The sequence below is a fragment of the Diabrotica undecimpunctata genome, chromosome 8 (assembly GCF_040954645.1).
Source record: "Diabrotica undecimpunctata isolate CICGRU chromosome 8, icDiaUnde3, whole genome shotgun sequence".
Classification (NCBI taxonomy): Eukaryota; Metazoa; Arthropoda; class Insecta; order Coleoptera; family Chrysomelidae; genus Diabrotica; species Diabrotica undecimpunctata.
The window spans coordinates 125,135,518-125,150,414 of record NC_092810.1 but is presented as its reverse complement, the minus strand read 5'-3'; the positions used below and the strand labels follow the sequence as shown (position 1 = coordinate 125,150,414).

At 31.8% G+C, this 14,897-nt stretch overlaps 1 protein-coding gene across 1 annotated transcript; it reads left to right on the top strand.

Moving 5' to 3' along the window:
* The first annotated feature begins 6,270 nt into the window (after positions 1 to 6,270).
* LOC140447952 (uncharacterized) lies at positions 6,271 to 13,497 on the top strand. The gene is made up of 3 exons (XM_072540919.1): positions 6,271 to 6,415; positions 6,473 to 6,604; positions 13,167 to 13,497. The coding sequence occupies exons 1-3, from the start codon at positions 6,352 to 6,354 to the stop codon at positions 13,391 to 13,393; spliced, it is 423 nt and encodes a 140-aa protein (XP_072397020.1). The 5' UTR covers positions 6,271 to 6,351; the 3' UTR covers positions 13,394 to 13,497.
* Positions 13,498 to 14,897: the final 1,400 nt, after the last annotated feature.

The window sequence follows — 14,897 nt, the reverse complement described above, 5'->3', positions numbered from 1 at the left end:
AAATAAATAGAATGTAAAATGTTAGTTTTGCTTTAAAATTTTGGTGCAGAATTACAGCTACATTTGAAGTAACTTAATAAATTCTTTTAATATCATCTAGTAATTAATAAATAAATAATTTATATAAAAAAATATAATTAAATATACAATAATATTTACAGCGTGTTGATTTAATAGGTAACCGTACAATTATTTAACGAATGAAACAATATTTAGCTCAAATAATATGAATGTTTGTTTTTCCTTTCTCATATTTCATTTTCTTCACCTTCAGTATCTGAACTGTTATCTCCAACGTTAATTATTACAGATTCGATATTAATATTACACATATTTTCTTCTCTAATAAACCACTGTTCAATTAATTTGTTACACATACTTAAAATATGTTCATCTTTATATCCATCTCTGCCAATATATTTATTATCGTAAGTCCTGAAATCTGCCGATACTAATTCGATAGCATTAAAATTTGGGTGATACGGTGGCAATTTAAGCACTTCGTGTCCATGTTCACGTATCAATTCATCTACAATATATTTATTTATAAATAATTTTTGTGTTCATTCATCTTGGCCAATTGTATAAATTCTGGTTTTGATATAGACGATTTATGTAATTAAGCTTTGTTCATAAAATTGTACAATTTTCAGTGACGATAAAGCAAATTTCATATAAACAGTTATCTTTAAAGTATTTTAATCGTAGTGTTAAATACTTCTTGATTCATCACAGTTTCTATTCTATTATCTGTCTCATGTAACCATCTGTACATACGCAGAATTATATTTACTGTAATTAAATTAACCAAATTAGGTATATTAAAAACTTAAAATTAATAGTATATTACATAACGAGAGTTGTAAGAAGCGTATTACATGCGAGTAAAAAAGTTGCGCGCGAGCCGCGTAGCGGCGAGCGCAGTAATTTTACAAGCATGTAATAAGCTTACAACTCAAGCTGTGTATTATACTTTTTCTACGATTATTTTATTACTTTCAATTGAATTTATAATTCTATTGGCTGTTGACGTCTTATTATTTATTGACTCGTCGACATATCCTTCGGCCGTTGTTGAAGATTTCCATCCGCCATGTCATTTAAGAGCCATTAAATCACCACTGGCATCTACCAAAATAGTGGCAGAAGTTCGTCTTAAACAGTGACCTGTGTACATTTTGGGATCTGGTAACATTAAATATTCGGCTATTTGTTTAGGAACACCGCCTATTTTGTTTAATCCTACCACCTGTTTCGTACATTTACCTCTTTGATAATTAAGAAAAAATTGATTTATTTGCGGATCGCTAATCTGTAGTCGAATTTCTATATATTGTTTGCAGATTTTATAGAAATTTCCGGAAATAACTAAAGATCTGCATATTTTGGGTTTCGTATCAGGAATTTTAACCAATAACATGGTATTTAAATCATCAATGTCACAAATTTTAAGATTTTTTGACTCTTGTTTCCTACAAGCTCCACATATTCCAATAATTGCTATAACCTTAAAATAAAAGTATTATAAGTAGGCACATTTATGTTATACTTTTAAATAACATACCTTTATTAACAAGTACTGTACATCAGGAGCTCCATTTAAAAAAGTTTTATTTCATCAGGATGCAAAATTTTAGATTTTTTGTTTTTAAAACCTTCTGATTGCCTTTTTAGATAAGCTCGCAACTTCGGGTAATTTTCAATATTAACATTATTTTTTAAAGCTATAACACTTCTTAGCATAGAATATATTGCCCATAATGAGGATGGTTTAAATTTCTTAGCGATTTCTCCAAAATAAGCCAAGAGTACGTTTTCAGAAAATGAATTAACATTATTTGTTGTACGCCAATCCATAAATTGCTGATATACCTTTTCATATCTTCCTCTAGATTTTTCTGGTAATTGGTTCTCGGTAGTGTTCGCAGCTAACTGCATTATATTGGGTGGTGTGCTACTAAATTCATCTTCACTATTCGATGAACTCATTTTATTTATCTGTATTTAAATTACCACTATATTTACACTGACAGATTAATAATTTTTAATCTGTCAAAATAACGTCTGTTAATTCGTTTCCATGGTAACTCGACCAACTGACTTACAAGGCTTATGTAATATTACACGTTTTTATAGAACTGAAGCGTAATTTTTTTTATTACGTACTAGTTATTACATGTCAGTATCTGTTTTGATGTATTTACTTAGCATCCAAATGGTAGGTAATATACAATTTACTAGTAAGAGAATAGAAAAAAAGTCTTTCCTATACCACGCATTCAAATGTTGCGTTTAGATTTTGCGTTGAAGAAGGTATCTTTACTACGTCATGCGCGAAGAGAACCGATTTTGGAACATTATGTATCATACCTTGTATTGATTGTACCATGTTTGTTACCAGTCTGTCAGGTGGCACTTCTCTGTTGTAAAGTTGATTACGTTAAGTAGGTGTAGAGGACATTTTTTATTACATATTTGTTTAATTTGTACCATTTTATAACCTAAAAAAAAACTAAATTTGAAGTATTTCCTTTTTTCTGTAACAAGAAATAAAAAGCTACGCATTTTAAGAGCTTATGAGATACTGTCTCTACTATTTTTATAATTGTATAGGTACCTGAATTCTTAAACTATCGATGTATAATTAGCAATAAATCGTACAGTTTGTATAATACTCGTAAATAATTTTAGAATGATCTATTTAGGTATCTTATCTATTTTGACCTATGTAGTTGCTCCATTTGTCTCCAAACTTTGTATAAATAAAAAAATTGTTACATAAACTGAAAGTTTTTTAGTAATAAATTTTATAATATAATTACAAGAGGACATAGATCCATGATTGACTATATACTAACCAATGGAGAAATACACCCTCCAAAATCTTAGACGTGTGGGCGTTAAAACGTTAACGTGTTAAGGATTAAGTAAATATTCAACAAGAACCCACAATCAGAATACATAACAAAAATAACAGTTGAAAACCTACAAGACGACTCAATAAAGTACTTATACGCAAGGACACTAACAGAAGCAATAAGCAACAATCGAATCAAGGAAGGTTGTGCAGTAGAGGAGACCTAGTTAAAAATAAAAACGAATATTCTAAATGCTGAAAAGGAATCTCACGGCGAAAAGACAGTAGATAGAAATCCAAAACAAAACGCCATGGTTCTATATGGAAGTAAAAGAACATGCAAAGAAAAGAAAAAAGCATATACGGAATACATGAATAATAAGTTATTACATTCATATGAAAACGATAAGAAAATTTGCAATGAGACACATAGGCTTGTTAGAACGGAATCGAAATCAATTATTTAAGCAGAAGCAGAGATAAAAACAAATACAGAAAGGCAATAGAGGAGCAGTATGTCTAAACAATACAATGTAGAGGAACAAACACATTAGAATGGAAACTAAGACAAGCATTTACAAAGCGACTGAAAGGCGAATGATGACACACGCCAGAAACGAGATCGGATACATCCAAAACACATATCAGACATACATTCTCGTAGACAGCTAATGTCGAAATTTCAGCAGAATCGGACTCGTAGTTTTGTTTTGACTGCGTGTGAAAGCGGGTGTGTCCGCGGATTTTTGAAAAATGGAAAAAGAACAATATCGGTTGGTGATTCGATTCTTGTTTGTGAAAGGGAAATCACGCAGCGAAATCAAAGAGCGCTTAATTGTTGTGTACGGTGACTCTTTTCTTTTGATGCCATCCTTCAAAAATTGGTTTAACGAGTTTTAACGTGGTCGCACGTCTGTTTTTAACGAGCCACGTCTCGGTGCCCCGAAAATGGTTACCACGGAGGATAACGTGACACAAATCCACGATCTCGTATTGGCAAACCGCGACTGAAGATGCGCGATATAGCTCAGACAGTAGGCGTCTCAAAAGATCGAGTATGCCATATTCTGCATGAAATTTTCCTGACAACAAGCGCAACCGTGAAACCAATTCAGAGCAGTGTTTGACGCTATTTAAGCGTAATCCGAAGGAGTTCCTGCGTTGTTTCGTAACCATCGACGAAACATGATCCACTGGTACACACCAAAGACCAAAGAAAAGTCGAAACAGTGGACGGCATCCGGTGAACGTGCTCCGAAGAAGACCAAGACTGTTCTAGTGGCAGGAAAGGTGATTCGATGCTGAAATGCAGAAAAACAGAAAAAACGACTCCATCTGGAGAAGAAAAAAGTGCTCTTCTACTATGACAACGTACCTGTTTATTCCTCCGCCGTCACCATGGCGAAATTAGTGGAATGGGGCCACGAACTGTTGCCTTATCTACCGTATTCTTCAGATTTGGCCCCGTGCGACTTCTTTTTTTCCAAACTTGAAAAAAGCACTTGCCAGTAGAAATTTAAGTCGAATGAGGAGCCTACTTTGCAGACCTCGAAAAAACGTATTTTTCAGAATGGTTAAAGAAATTGGAGCATCGCTGGGTAACTGCATCGAGCTAAAAGAAGACTATGTTGAACGTAGAATCGCCTAAGATGAACAAGAATTTTTTTAATAAAAGATTAATTATGAACAAATACTCTCGTTAAGACCTTGGGGAGTAGTTCTAAATAGATCCCTAACCCACTCGTAACTTGCTATCAATTTGTCGTCAGCAAGAAAATAATTTTTAAAATTCTGTTTGGCGACCTAAAAACGCTGATGTGACTGTTTAGTACTTAGACCATTAAAGCTTAACTGTCTGTTGTTTGTTCTAAAAGCTTGTGTTATTCCATTGTTTTTTATGCGTTTGGCTGTTTTTGTTCATTGAACAACAACTTAGGCAAATATATTAAAAACAGCAATAGCCAAAATAAAAAGCACTTACACCGTGGTGTATACAAACTAAAATGTGGCGACTGCCCAAAAACTTACATCGGTCAAACTAGTAGAAATTTTAATAATCGAATAGCAGAACATCAAAGGGCTTTCAATAATAGAAAAACAGATTCTACATACGCACTTCACCTTTTAGACCATAATTATTCTTTTAATGACGAATCTATCGTTATTATAATCTATGGAAATTAACAAATTAAAAAATACAGACATAATTCTAAATGACCAACTTGAGACAAACAGTTCTCTCCTCTTTAACCTATTCAGTTAAAAGACTATAAAGTGTAAACACGTACCAAAAATAGATCTCTTTCGTACTTTCACTCTGCCGAAATAGCTGTAGTGATAATATATTATAATAAATTTTGTGGAAGTGTTGAAAACAAAAGTTTTCTGTGTTTTATTGTTATATAAAATGAATTTCCATCAAGTAACGGTCGAATCCATCACCCCTTTCAATTGTATTGCATATATTGTGGTAATATGATAGTTTTGTTACATCTCCGTTTTATTTCTTTGTTGAGATTTATCATATTAGTTTTTTCGCTTTCTATGTGGACACCAGTCTGACAAAGATTTCTTCCATTTTCAATTATTTGAAATGTCCGTTATCCACTGTTTCCACTTTATAGACTTTTTTTGTCTTTAAAGGGTTTATTGAGGTTGTCGTAAGCATGTAGGATGTAAGAATAGAGAGCTTAGTTTTTTCTATCTTTCGGAGGAAGTCTTCCTTATTTATTTTAACTTCATTGTCTCTGCGCGTTTACTGTATGCTTTTAGTTTGAGTTTTATTTTAGCTATTAGGAGAGTATCATTTGACCTACATATTGGCCACGGGCATGATCTATCCGTTTGGACTGATGGTCTCCATCGAGTATTAGTTAAGATCGGTATAATCGGTTTGATTTCTCTCCAGAAGTTTTCCAAGTCTGGAGTCTCTTTCCAAGTATAAATTGAGATTTGATCGATTACGGGACTGGGACTTGTCTTCTCTTGGGTAATGAAGTCCTAAAACTACTGGACGAAGAAAATATCAATCTTATAGAAGATTCCTACACTCTAAACTATGGAGAAAGATAGATGAAAACATAAGTGAAAGAAAGCGATTTTAGAAATAGTATGAGCACCAGATATGCTGTATTTTCAATGCAAATATTGATCCAAAAAAGTCTCATATTTGATAGATTATGAGAAGGCATTAATATTGATGATAGGTTCATATAAAAAAGTCGAGCTTTAATTTTTCTTTAGCATTTTCAAATAGTTAAATTATTCTGTAAAGTAATCAGAAATATTTTGAAAATTTAAAGTAAAAAGTAAAAGTAGGAACAGTATAAAATATTAGGTTTGTTTAAAATGGAACCGATCTTTACTTCAACTTAAAATGACAACGGAACGTCATAGTAATCTGACGTGTTGACATTGATGTAAATAATATACTAAAACAGAACGAAAATAAGCCCAATTCGACTTTTATAATATTATCAGACTACCATATTTTGATGGTCTCAAGTTTCTACATAATTTTGTTACTTCTACACATACATGTTGGTTATTTTCTAGAAGGTTTGAGTGCGCTGTGTTGTTAAGTACTATCACCTTATTATTTTAAATACGTTTCAGATGAAGAGAAATATATTGACTTACCAAAAAAGTTAATATTTAAAAGAGACGTGATCACTGCATCTACATCGCAACGTAATTGGTTACAGACACAGGATATTAAAAAGTCTCAAAAGAGGGAAGATAAAAAAGGTACTATCTGTTTATATATTGTCACACAAATCTCTTTATTTATTTAATACATATTTGTAGACATAAATTTAATTTGTATATACATGCCAATAATTGTTATGGTGTGAATTATTTCCTGCTAAAGGGCAACATTGTTGGTAAATAAATTGCTGCTAAAATACTACGGTAAAAACTAGAAATAGAATGATCAATGATGAAACGGAACGATGAGGAAACAAATCAATAAAAATTGTAAATATTGTTTTTATTAAAAAAGGCCGCAAACATGAGTTAGGGAATTGTCGAGATCCATGCAACTATCAAAGCTGAGTCAAGGCATCCGTACTTTGAATAACTATACCAAAAAACAATTTATAGAAACAACGAGATAAAGCATTGCTCACAGAAAGCGTATATTAGAAATTAAGAATCGGAATGTGATTGTTCAGAAAATTTAGTGATCAATTTGTCATTTACAGATATATAACATCTGCAGAAGTTCAACGTCTCCTAGACAAAAAGCGATTGACTCGGTTCGGCAGTCTTCAATCTGGCTGTCGAACATGTCATATGATAGCTGAATATCAGAAGAGTATAGGTTTTTCCACGAATATACGACTGTTTGGGATTATTGCGACAACGAATATTTTACTGTGCAAGTAGAAGTATGAAAGTAAATTGGTCTCCAATATGGAATTATTATTCCAATAAAAAGTATGACATCTGAACTAAAATTATTTCAGTTAATAGATGTTCAGATAGACGCAAAATTTATTGTGAAATTTAATCCGAAAATAACAAAAAATTTTACCCAAACGCTCATTTTTACGCAAATGTGTTCATCAGACATTTGGGTTGGATTTCGGTGAAATGTATACACCAAAGAGGCGTGCGGGGTTTCTTTGATATTACACTATTTTATTACTTTATTAGGTACTACAACTGTAATAAAAATAAATGTACTATTTTTAATATAAATGAAAAGAAATTGGCAGAACGATGGTTCAGAAACCAGAAAAAGAATCTATATAATATTTCACTTTGTTAGTTTTAAATATTTGTTTGCTTTGAGTGGATGTACCCTTAAAAGTTCCAAAAGTAACGGGTATAACATACCGGCTATTGATAGTTAAAGTACCGAGTCGTTACAGATATTAAAAAGTAACGAAAATTTACATACAGTCTCATATATCGCCGACTGATTTTAGTTTTAAAAACCGTCCGTATAGAGATTTCCGGTGAAGAGAGGTGTCCCTTAAGAGAGAGTTTAGTGTAGTGTATTTGTTTATTGAAGCCAAAAATGCCGAGACGTGTTTTAGATGTAGACAACTTTATATTGAATGTACTTTCTTATTTTACTGCTGAGAAAACAAACGGAGGCCCTTTGCGACCTGTTCAGTCCGTACATAAACGTGTGTGTGATGCACTCTGTATTAGTGAAACAAAACTAAAGTCGGTTTTGCAAAATGCAAAAAAAAGTGGACAAAGTGAACAAAATGTCGCACAATATAAATCTCGCCGACAACCAAAGACTATAGATCTTCCCGAAGGTTGCAAATTTGAAATCCGTGAGACAATATATAAAATGCGCGAAAAGAAAGAACATGTTTCTTTAGATTCAGTGCTACAAAAATTAAAAGACAGAAATATATTTGAAATTTCCAGAACAAGTCTCTGGAAAGTTTTAAGACAGATTGGCTTTAAGTTCAAAAAGGAAGACAATAGAAAGGCTTTGTGTGAAAGAGCTAGTGTCGTTCACAAAAGAAAAGAATTTTTAAGAAATTATAACAAATTTAAAAAAGAATGTTCTTCCTTCATTTATTTAGACGAAACATGGATTTTTGCTAAAGGCGGTATCAAACTAATTTGGCAGGACGAGAGCATAAAATCCATAAAACACATCTATAACGAGGGACAAAGATATATTATAGTGCATGCAGGTGGAAAACATGGTTTTATTGAGAGAGCAGATCTTGTGTTTTTATCAAAATCAAAATCAGCCGATTATCATGACAATATGAATACGGAGATGTTTGTGAAATGGTTGAAAGAAAAACTGTTGCCAAGTTTACATGAACCATCCGTTATAGTAGGTACTGGATAATGCTGCGTACCATTCGGAAATTTTAAATAAGCAACCAACAAACACCTGGACACTGGTATTTGCTGACAACGTAAGGAAGTAAATATATATATATATATATAGTAGACGAAAATATACATAGCTTTGGACATCGTGTGTTAAGACTACCGCCCTATCATTGCCAATTCAATCTAATTGAATATATTTGGGGGATATGCAAAACATATTATGATAACCATATTGGATACAAGGGTTACAGTGACGAGGCAGTCTTGGAAACATGGCAACAAGCATTGGATATTGCCACTCCTGAAATTTGGGGAAAAAGTGTACAAAAATGTGAAGACTTAATTGAAGAATGGTGGATCCGTGAAGGTCGCATCGAAACAGTTAATCCTGTTATAATTTACCATCCGAATGAGGATAGCGACGACAGTGATTATGGCTGTGAATCTGATGGTTGATGATAGTTTTAGGAGATTGGGAGAATAAGAAAATAAGTAAGTTTTTTTGTTTTTTTTTTTTAATACTAATTGAATATTCGACTAAATAAAGTACATTATTTAATCACTTAAGTATTGTTACACTTCGTTTAAATAATTTAATTCAAAAACTAACTTGTTTACAATACTAAACTCAATAATAGTAATTTTATAATTTAAAATCTGAATTACAACTGTTCTATAAACTATCAACTCTATATTTATATCATGACTTCATATTTAAATCTAAGGTTTATATCTGCCACAACAGTATTTTAAAAATGGGGAGAATTTACTATTGTACAATTCAGCACATTGGACCATTTAAGTCGATACCTTAAGCCGAATTTAAAACAGTCGTATATTCGTGGAATGGAGTATAAATCATTATTATCATCATTATGGTGTTACAGCTTTTAAAGGGCTTCGACCTTATCAAGCTTTCTGTGCTATTCTACTCTGTTCATTGCTTGGGATTACCGATTTTCTTAGCATCCTGCGTTACTCCGTCTGTATACTTTGGTCTATCTTGTTTTCTTTGTCATTCCCACCGGTTGCGTTGTTTAAATTATTTTTATCAAGTTCCATTTTTGGGCCCGAACTCAACACGTCCTGGACATTGTAAACGATTTCGATTTATTATAGTAGTAATGTCTTTATTATTAGATATTAACAAATTAACATATAATTAGATATTAACAGTGCCTGGAAAAAAATGAAGGCGGCAGTACTTAACGCTGGCAAAACGTTTGTAGGTAGGAATGAACCAAATACCAAAAAGACTGGATAACATCAGATATTGTAAAGCTCATAGAAGAAAAACGAAAATACAGAAATACAAATAAAGAAAAATACAAGCACATGAAGAAACTAGTAGAAACGCAGGCCAAGGAAGCTAAAGAACGCTGGATGGATGAAAATTACAAAGAAATAGAAAAATCTAATATGAAACACGACACATAACCTATATAAGAAAACTGAAAAAAATTACGGGTAATACACGGAAGAGAATACCACATGTTATAAGAAACTCCAATGGAGATCTCCAATTATCAGAAAAACAAAAACAACAAATTTGGGAGAAATACATCAAGGACTTATTTACAGATAATAGGGAAGAAATAAATGAAACATTGTCAACTAATGAAAATATACAAATTCTAGTATCAAAGGTGAAACAGGCAATTAAAAACTCAAAAAGTGGTAAAGCGCTAAGTAGGTCCTGATGAAATTCCAGTAGAAATATTAAAAATCCTGAATGCCAAAAATATAGAGTGTCAAACTAAATTATTTAATGAAATATACCACGACGGTCAAATTCCTGATGAATGGAAATGGTTAAAATCTATCTTTTTATCCTTACCCAAGAAAAATAATCCTAAATCTTGCGATGAATACCGATTAATTAGCTTCATGAGCTACACTTAAAAATACTACTCAAAGTTATTCAACAGCGTATATATATATATATATATATATATATATATATATATATATATATATATATATATATATTTGACTGTGCCATTGATCGAAATAATCTGTGCCAATAATATTGAACTTTTGTGTTTGCCGGCCTACACATCTCATGCTTTGCAACCCTTAGATGTGGGAGTTTTTAAAAGCGTAAAGCAATCATGGCGCAATGTGATAAAAGGTTATTATCGTGCTATGGGATGCATAAATGTAGACAAAATTACTTTTTCTTCATTGCTTAAAACATTGGTCGAGAAAAGATGCTTCTCTAGAGCAAATGTAATTGGCGGATTTGTAGGGTCAAGAATTTATCCTTTAAATGAGGATAAGATATTACAAAAATGTGAAGTGTCACACATGTCTACTTCAGATCTACAACAAGAAGAAGCTACTCCAATTTTTCCAGAAAAGTTAGAACTTCAGGTTAATCGCAACTTTCATTTAGATGATGTAAATTTTACCAGTACGTCTAGCCACCATACAGAAAGATGTGACACCGAAAAACCGTAGAACTCTCATTATTACCAGCACTAAAGAGGCAAATAAAAAGACCAGAAACATTGAAACGGAATAGAGTCCGAAGAAAATTTGCTGAATGTCTTACTAGTGCAGAGGTTTTTTCAAAGAATTCGTTCAGAAAGCACTGCAAGAAGTTAAAAAAACCAATAAAAAGCCGATAAAGGCGAAAAAGAAAACAATCGAATCAAGTTTTAGATGAGAATCAGACTTAGATGCGCCTCTATTGGAAGATAAAGATAATATTCCCAATACAGCGGCAAAAACGAAAGAACACCATTCTACCAAAATTGGGATTAACTCTTGAGTTTAGGTAAAATTTACAGTTGATAAGCGTAGGAATTAAGTCCATAATTGCATTGGAAAGATAACAGAAATCATTTTCGAAGGTATTGAAGTAGCAGTGACTTTCCTGAGCAAGAAAGAAAAATGTTTTGTATTTCGTACCGTTGCTGACGAAGCCACAGTTTTGCTAAAAGATATAGTAGGGCTCCTGCCAAATCTTACAACTCGGCGTGGGATGCACGTATTTAATATAGATTTTGCGCTAATAGAAGCGATCACTATTTGTTGACTTTGATTCTTGTTATTTTCAAATTTTTACGCTTTTGAATAAATTTTTTATCAAAAATAGTGTATAATTAACTTATCGTATGTCAATGTTACTCGTCCATTAGTAAATATTGGCTTATAACCATCGAGTTAAAATCTATGTAGAGGACATCACGTTACTAAAAACGACCTCACGTCGCCCATATTGTTATGATCGTTTTGACAGATCGTGTATGATTGTTTACGTTTGTTGTTTTTCGAATATTTTTAGTTTTATAATACATAAAAATGTTTTTATAAAAACTGTAATATTATATTGTGATAGTGCATAATAATGATTTCTTGTTCTCAACGTAGTTGCAGTAGCAGAAGCAATGTTAATAAAAATTCTTCAGGAATAACGTTCCACAGGTTAATATACAAATATGTAAACAAAGTAATGGCCGGTACTTCAGAAAATAAATTAATAGTATTCATAAAAAATCTTATAAGTAAGGTAGATCGTGCTATTCTTGAGAATACTCAATTATCTTCATCCTAAATATCTTAAAATTTCTTATTAACTACTGCAAGATAATTATTTTTATTTCTACACAGTATTTCTATTTTGATATTTGGCAGATATTCAATTTTGTTTTTTTGATAATAATTTTTCTAACTTTGTTAATTGAACTAAATTTTTAAGTGTCAGTTAATTTGTAATTATCAAATATATAAGTTGTAAAACGAACGTATTTCTTTTATTTCATACCGTATATTCATTTTACCCTTTAAAATATGATATATATTATTATCTCTTTTAGATACAACTTGTTATTTGACTGTATTAATTTATCTTTATGTATAATATGTTGTGTTTTTAGTGTTTACCGCGGGATAAATAAATCATAGTTTATTAAAAATGTATTGCACTTTTTTAGATTATGATTAAATCTTCTGAATAACTAGTCATATTTGTATAGTAGTTTTAATATTATTGAGTCAGGCCCTGATCCCACCGCCATATTGGTATGATCGTTAGCCACACCTACTGACGCCGTTTTTAATACACACGTTAATATGCTCATATCTTCTCCATAGATTCTAACTCGATGCTTATAACGTAGTTAATATGGGGTGTCAATGTTTTCTTAGAGTGTGGGTAACATTGACATCTGACACATTTACAAAAATAAAAAAATGTATCAAAATTTTGAAACTTACAATAAAAATTTACTCCGGATTTACTCGAAAATATTTTGTGAAGATGTGTCAATGTTACCCGGATTTATCTTATATATATATATATATATATATATATATATATATATATATATATATATATATATATATGTACATATATATATATATGTACATATATATATATATATATATATATATATATATATATATATATATATATATAACGTGTCAGTCAATAATACCTAACTACTTTATATATATATATATATATATATATATATATATATTTCAGACACTAAAACCAAATCTACTCAAATAGTTGCTACAACGAAGAGTACGGAACCTCGATGGGACCAGTGGACTCAGTGGTCGCCTTGTAGCGTCAGTTGTGGAAAAGGCAGAAACATTCGATGGAGGCATTGTCGTGAAAATTGTCGTGAAGCTGAAACAGAAATGGAAGAGAAAAGTTGTCAAATGCCTGCTTGTCCCCAAAAATTATTCGGCTTGATCAAATTATAATACTGTAATTATTATTAAAGATTAGAAAATTATTGGGTACATGTGCAACTTTTTATTTTTATGTCATAAAAGAGTAGCATACAATTTATAAATAAAGATGTAAATATTTTAAAGATATTTATTTACTTATTCCATAGCGTTACAACCCACGCTGCGCCTGCTTCAGCCAAATATATTTGTCTAAGCTGATTTATACTTTTTTATTACTGTTGCAACCTTCCCAGTCCCAGCTTTCTCAAATCTTTTTCAACACCGTCTAGTCAGCTAAGATGAGGTATTTCCACGATATCTTTAGAGAAAAAAATTTTATTAACAAAAATAATTCAAGTAATGCCAATAATGCAGGAAGATGGAATGATCTGAGTTGGGAAAAACTCAAGAGAAATATTAAAAATGCGATGTGTGAAGCTCTTGGCAAGAGAACAATTCGTAACAACAAAAGCAATAGAACAAAGGAAAACCCCATGGTTCTGTCCAGAAGTTAAACAAAAATGTAAAGAAAGGAAACATGCTTACCTTAAATATCGAGCAGCGAGAACTCCAGAATCTTACGCTGAATACCGGAAAACAAGAAACGAACCGTTGACTTTGGTGAGAAGTGAAAAGACAATATATACATAGTACTTTATCCGAATCAGCATTGGCTCCCTTGTAAGACCTTACATTCTGTAAAATTGTTCTCCATTTTTTTGAGATTAGGATGTGGTCTATTTGGTTTCCATCTGTTGTTCCAGGTATTAGCCACGTTACTTTGTGCTCTTTTTTGTGCTTGAATTAAGTGCTAATAATAAAAGTATTAGTTGCTGCTGCTAGATTACATATTCTCCTGCCATTTTTATTCGTATTTTGATGGATCGTTTCTTTTCCTGCGATTTCTCTATTCGTGTCTTTTTTCCCTATCTTTGCGTTGAAGTTTCCTAACAGGATTACTATGTCGTTCTTTGGTATTTCTTCGTACAATTCTTTAAGTTTCTCATATGATTCATTCTTTTCTTCTTCAGGAGCATTCTCAGTATAAATGATAGGAATATAAATGTTAGGAATAACAAAAGTCGGTGCCAAAGGATTAAGTTCTTGGTAAAATATAATAAATAAGTAAATAAGTTTTCTATCATATATGGTTTATTAAAATCATAAAAATATTCTAAAACATATTATCGTAAGAAATGCATTTAAAAACCTTATTATAAACTATAAAATATGAGCGACAGAATACAAAATATGGCGTAATTTACAGTAAAAGTTAAAGTTCGTGTAAGGTCTGGTGTTACGGTTTTCAGTCGCGCTGGGGCCCCTAACATGACTTAACGACAACTTAAGTAGCCGGGACCGACGGCTTTACGTGCCCTTCGATGCACGGTGACGACTCATATAATTTTTAGAAATGAAAAATTTCGTTGTCTGTACCGAGGATCGTACTCGTGCGTTTTGGATTAATATGCTAGTATCTTAACCGCTAAGCTACAGACGCTACGTAAATTATAATAAAAAATTGACAACTACT

Coding starts and splice junctions, on each gene's coding strand:
- LOC140447952 (XM_072540919.1), top strand. CDS start 6,352: ATGGTCTCAAGTTTCTACATAATTTTGTTACTTCTACACATACATGTT. Junction 6,416..6,472: donor TGTTGGTTATTTTCTAGAAG/GTTTGAGTGCGC, acceptor AATACGTTTCAG/ATGAAGAGAAATATATTGAC. Junction 6,605..13,166: donor AAAGAGGGAAGATAAAAAAG/GTACTATCTGTT, acceptor TATATATTTCAG/ACACTAAAACCAAATCTACT.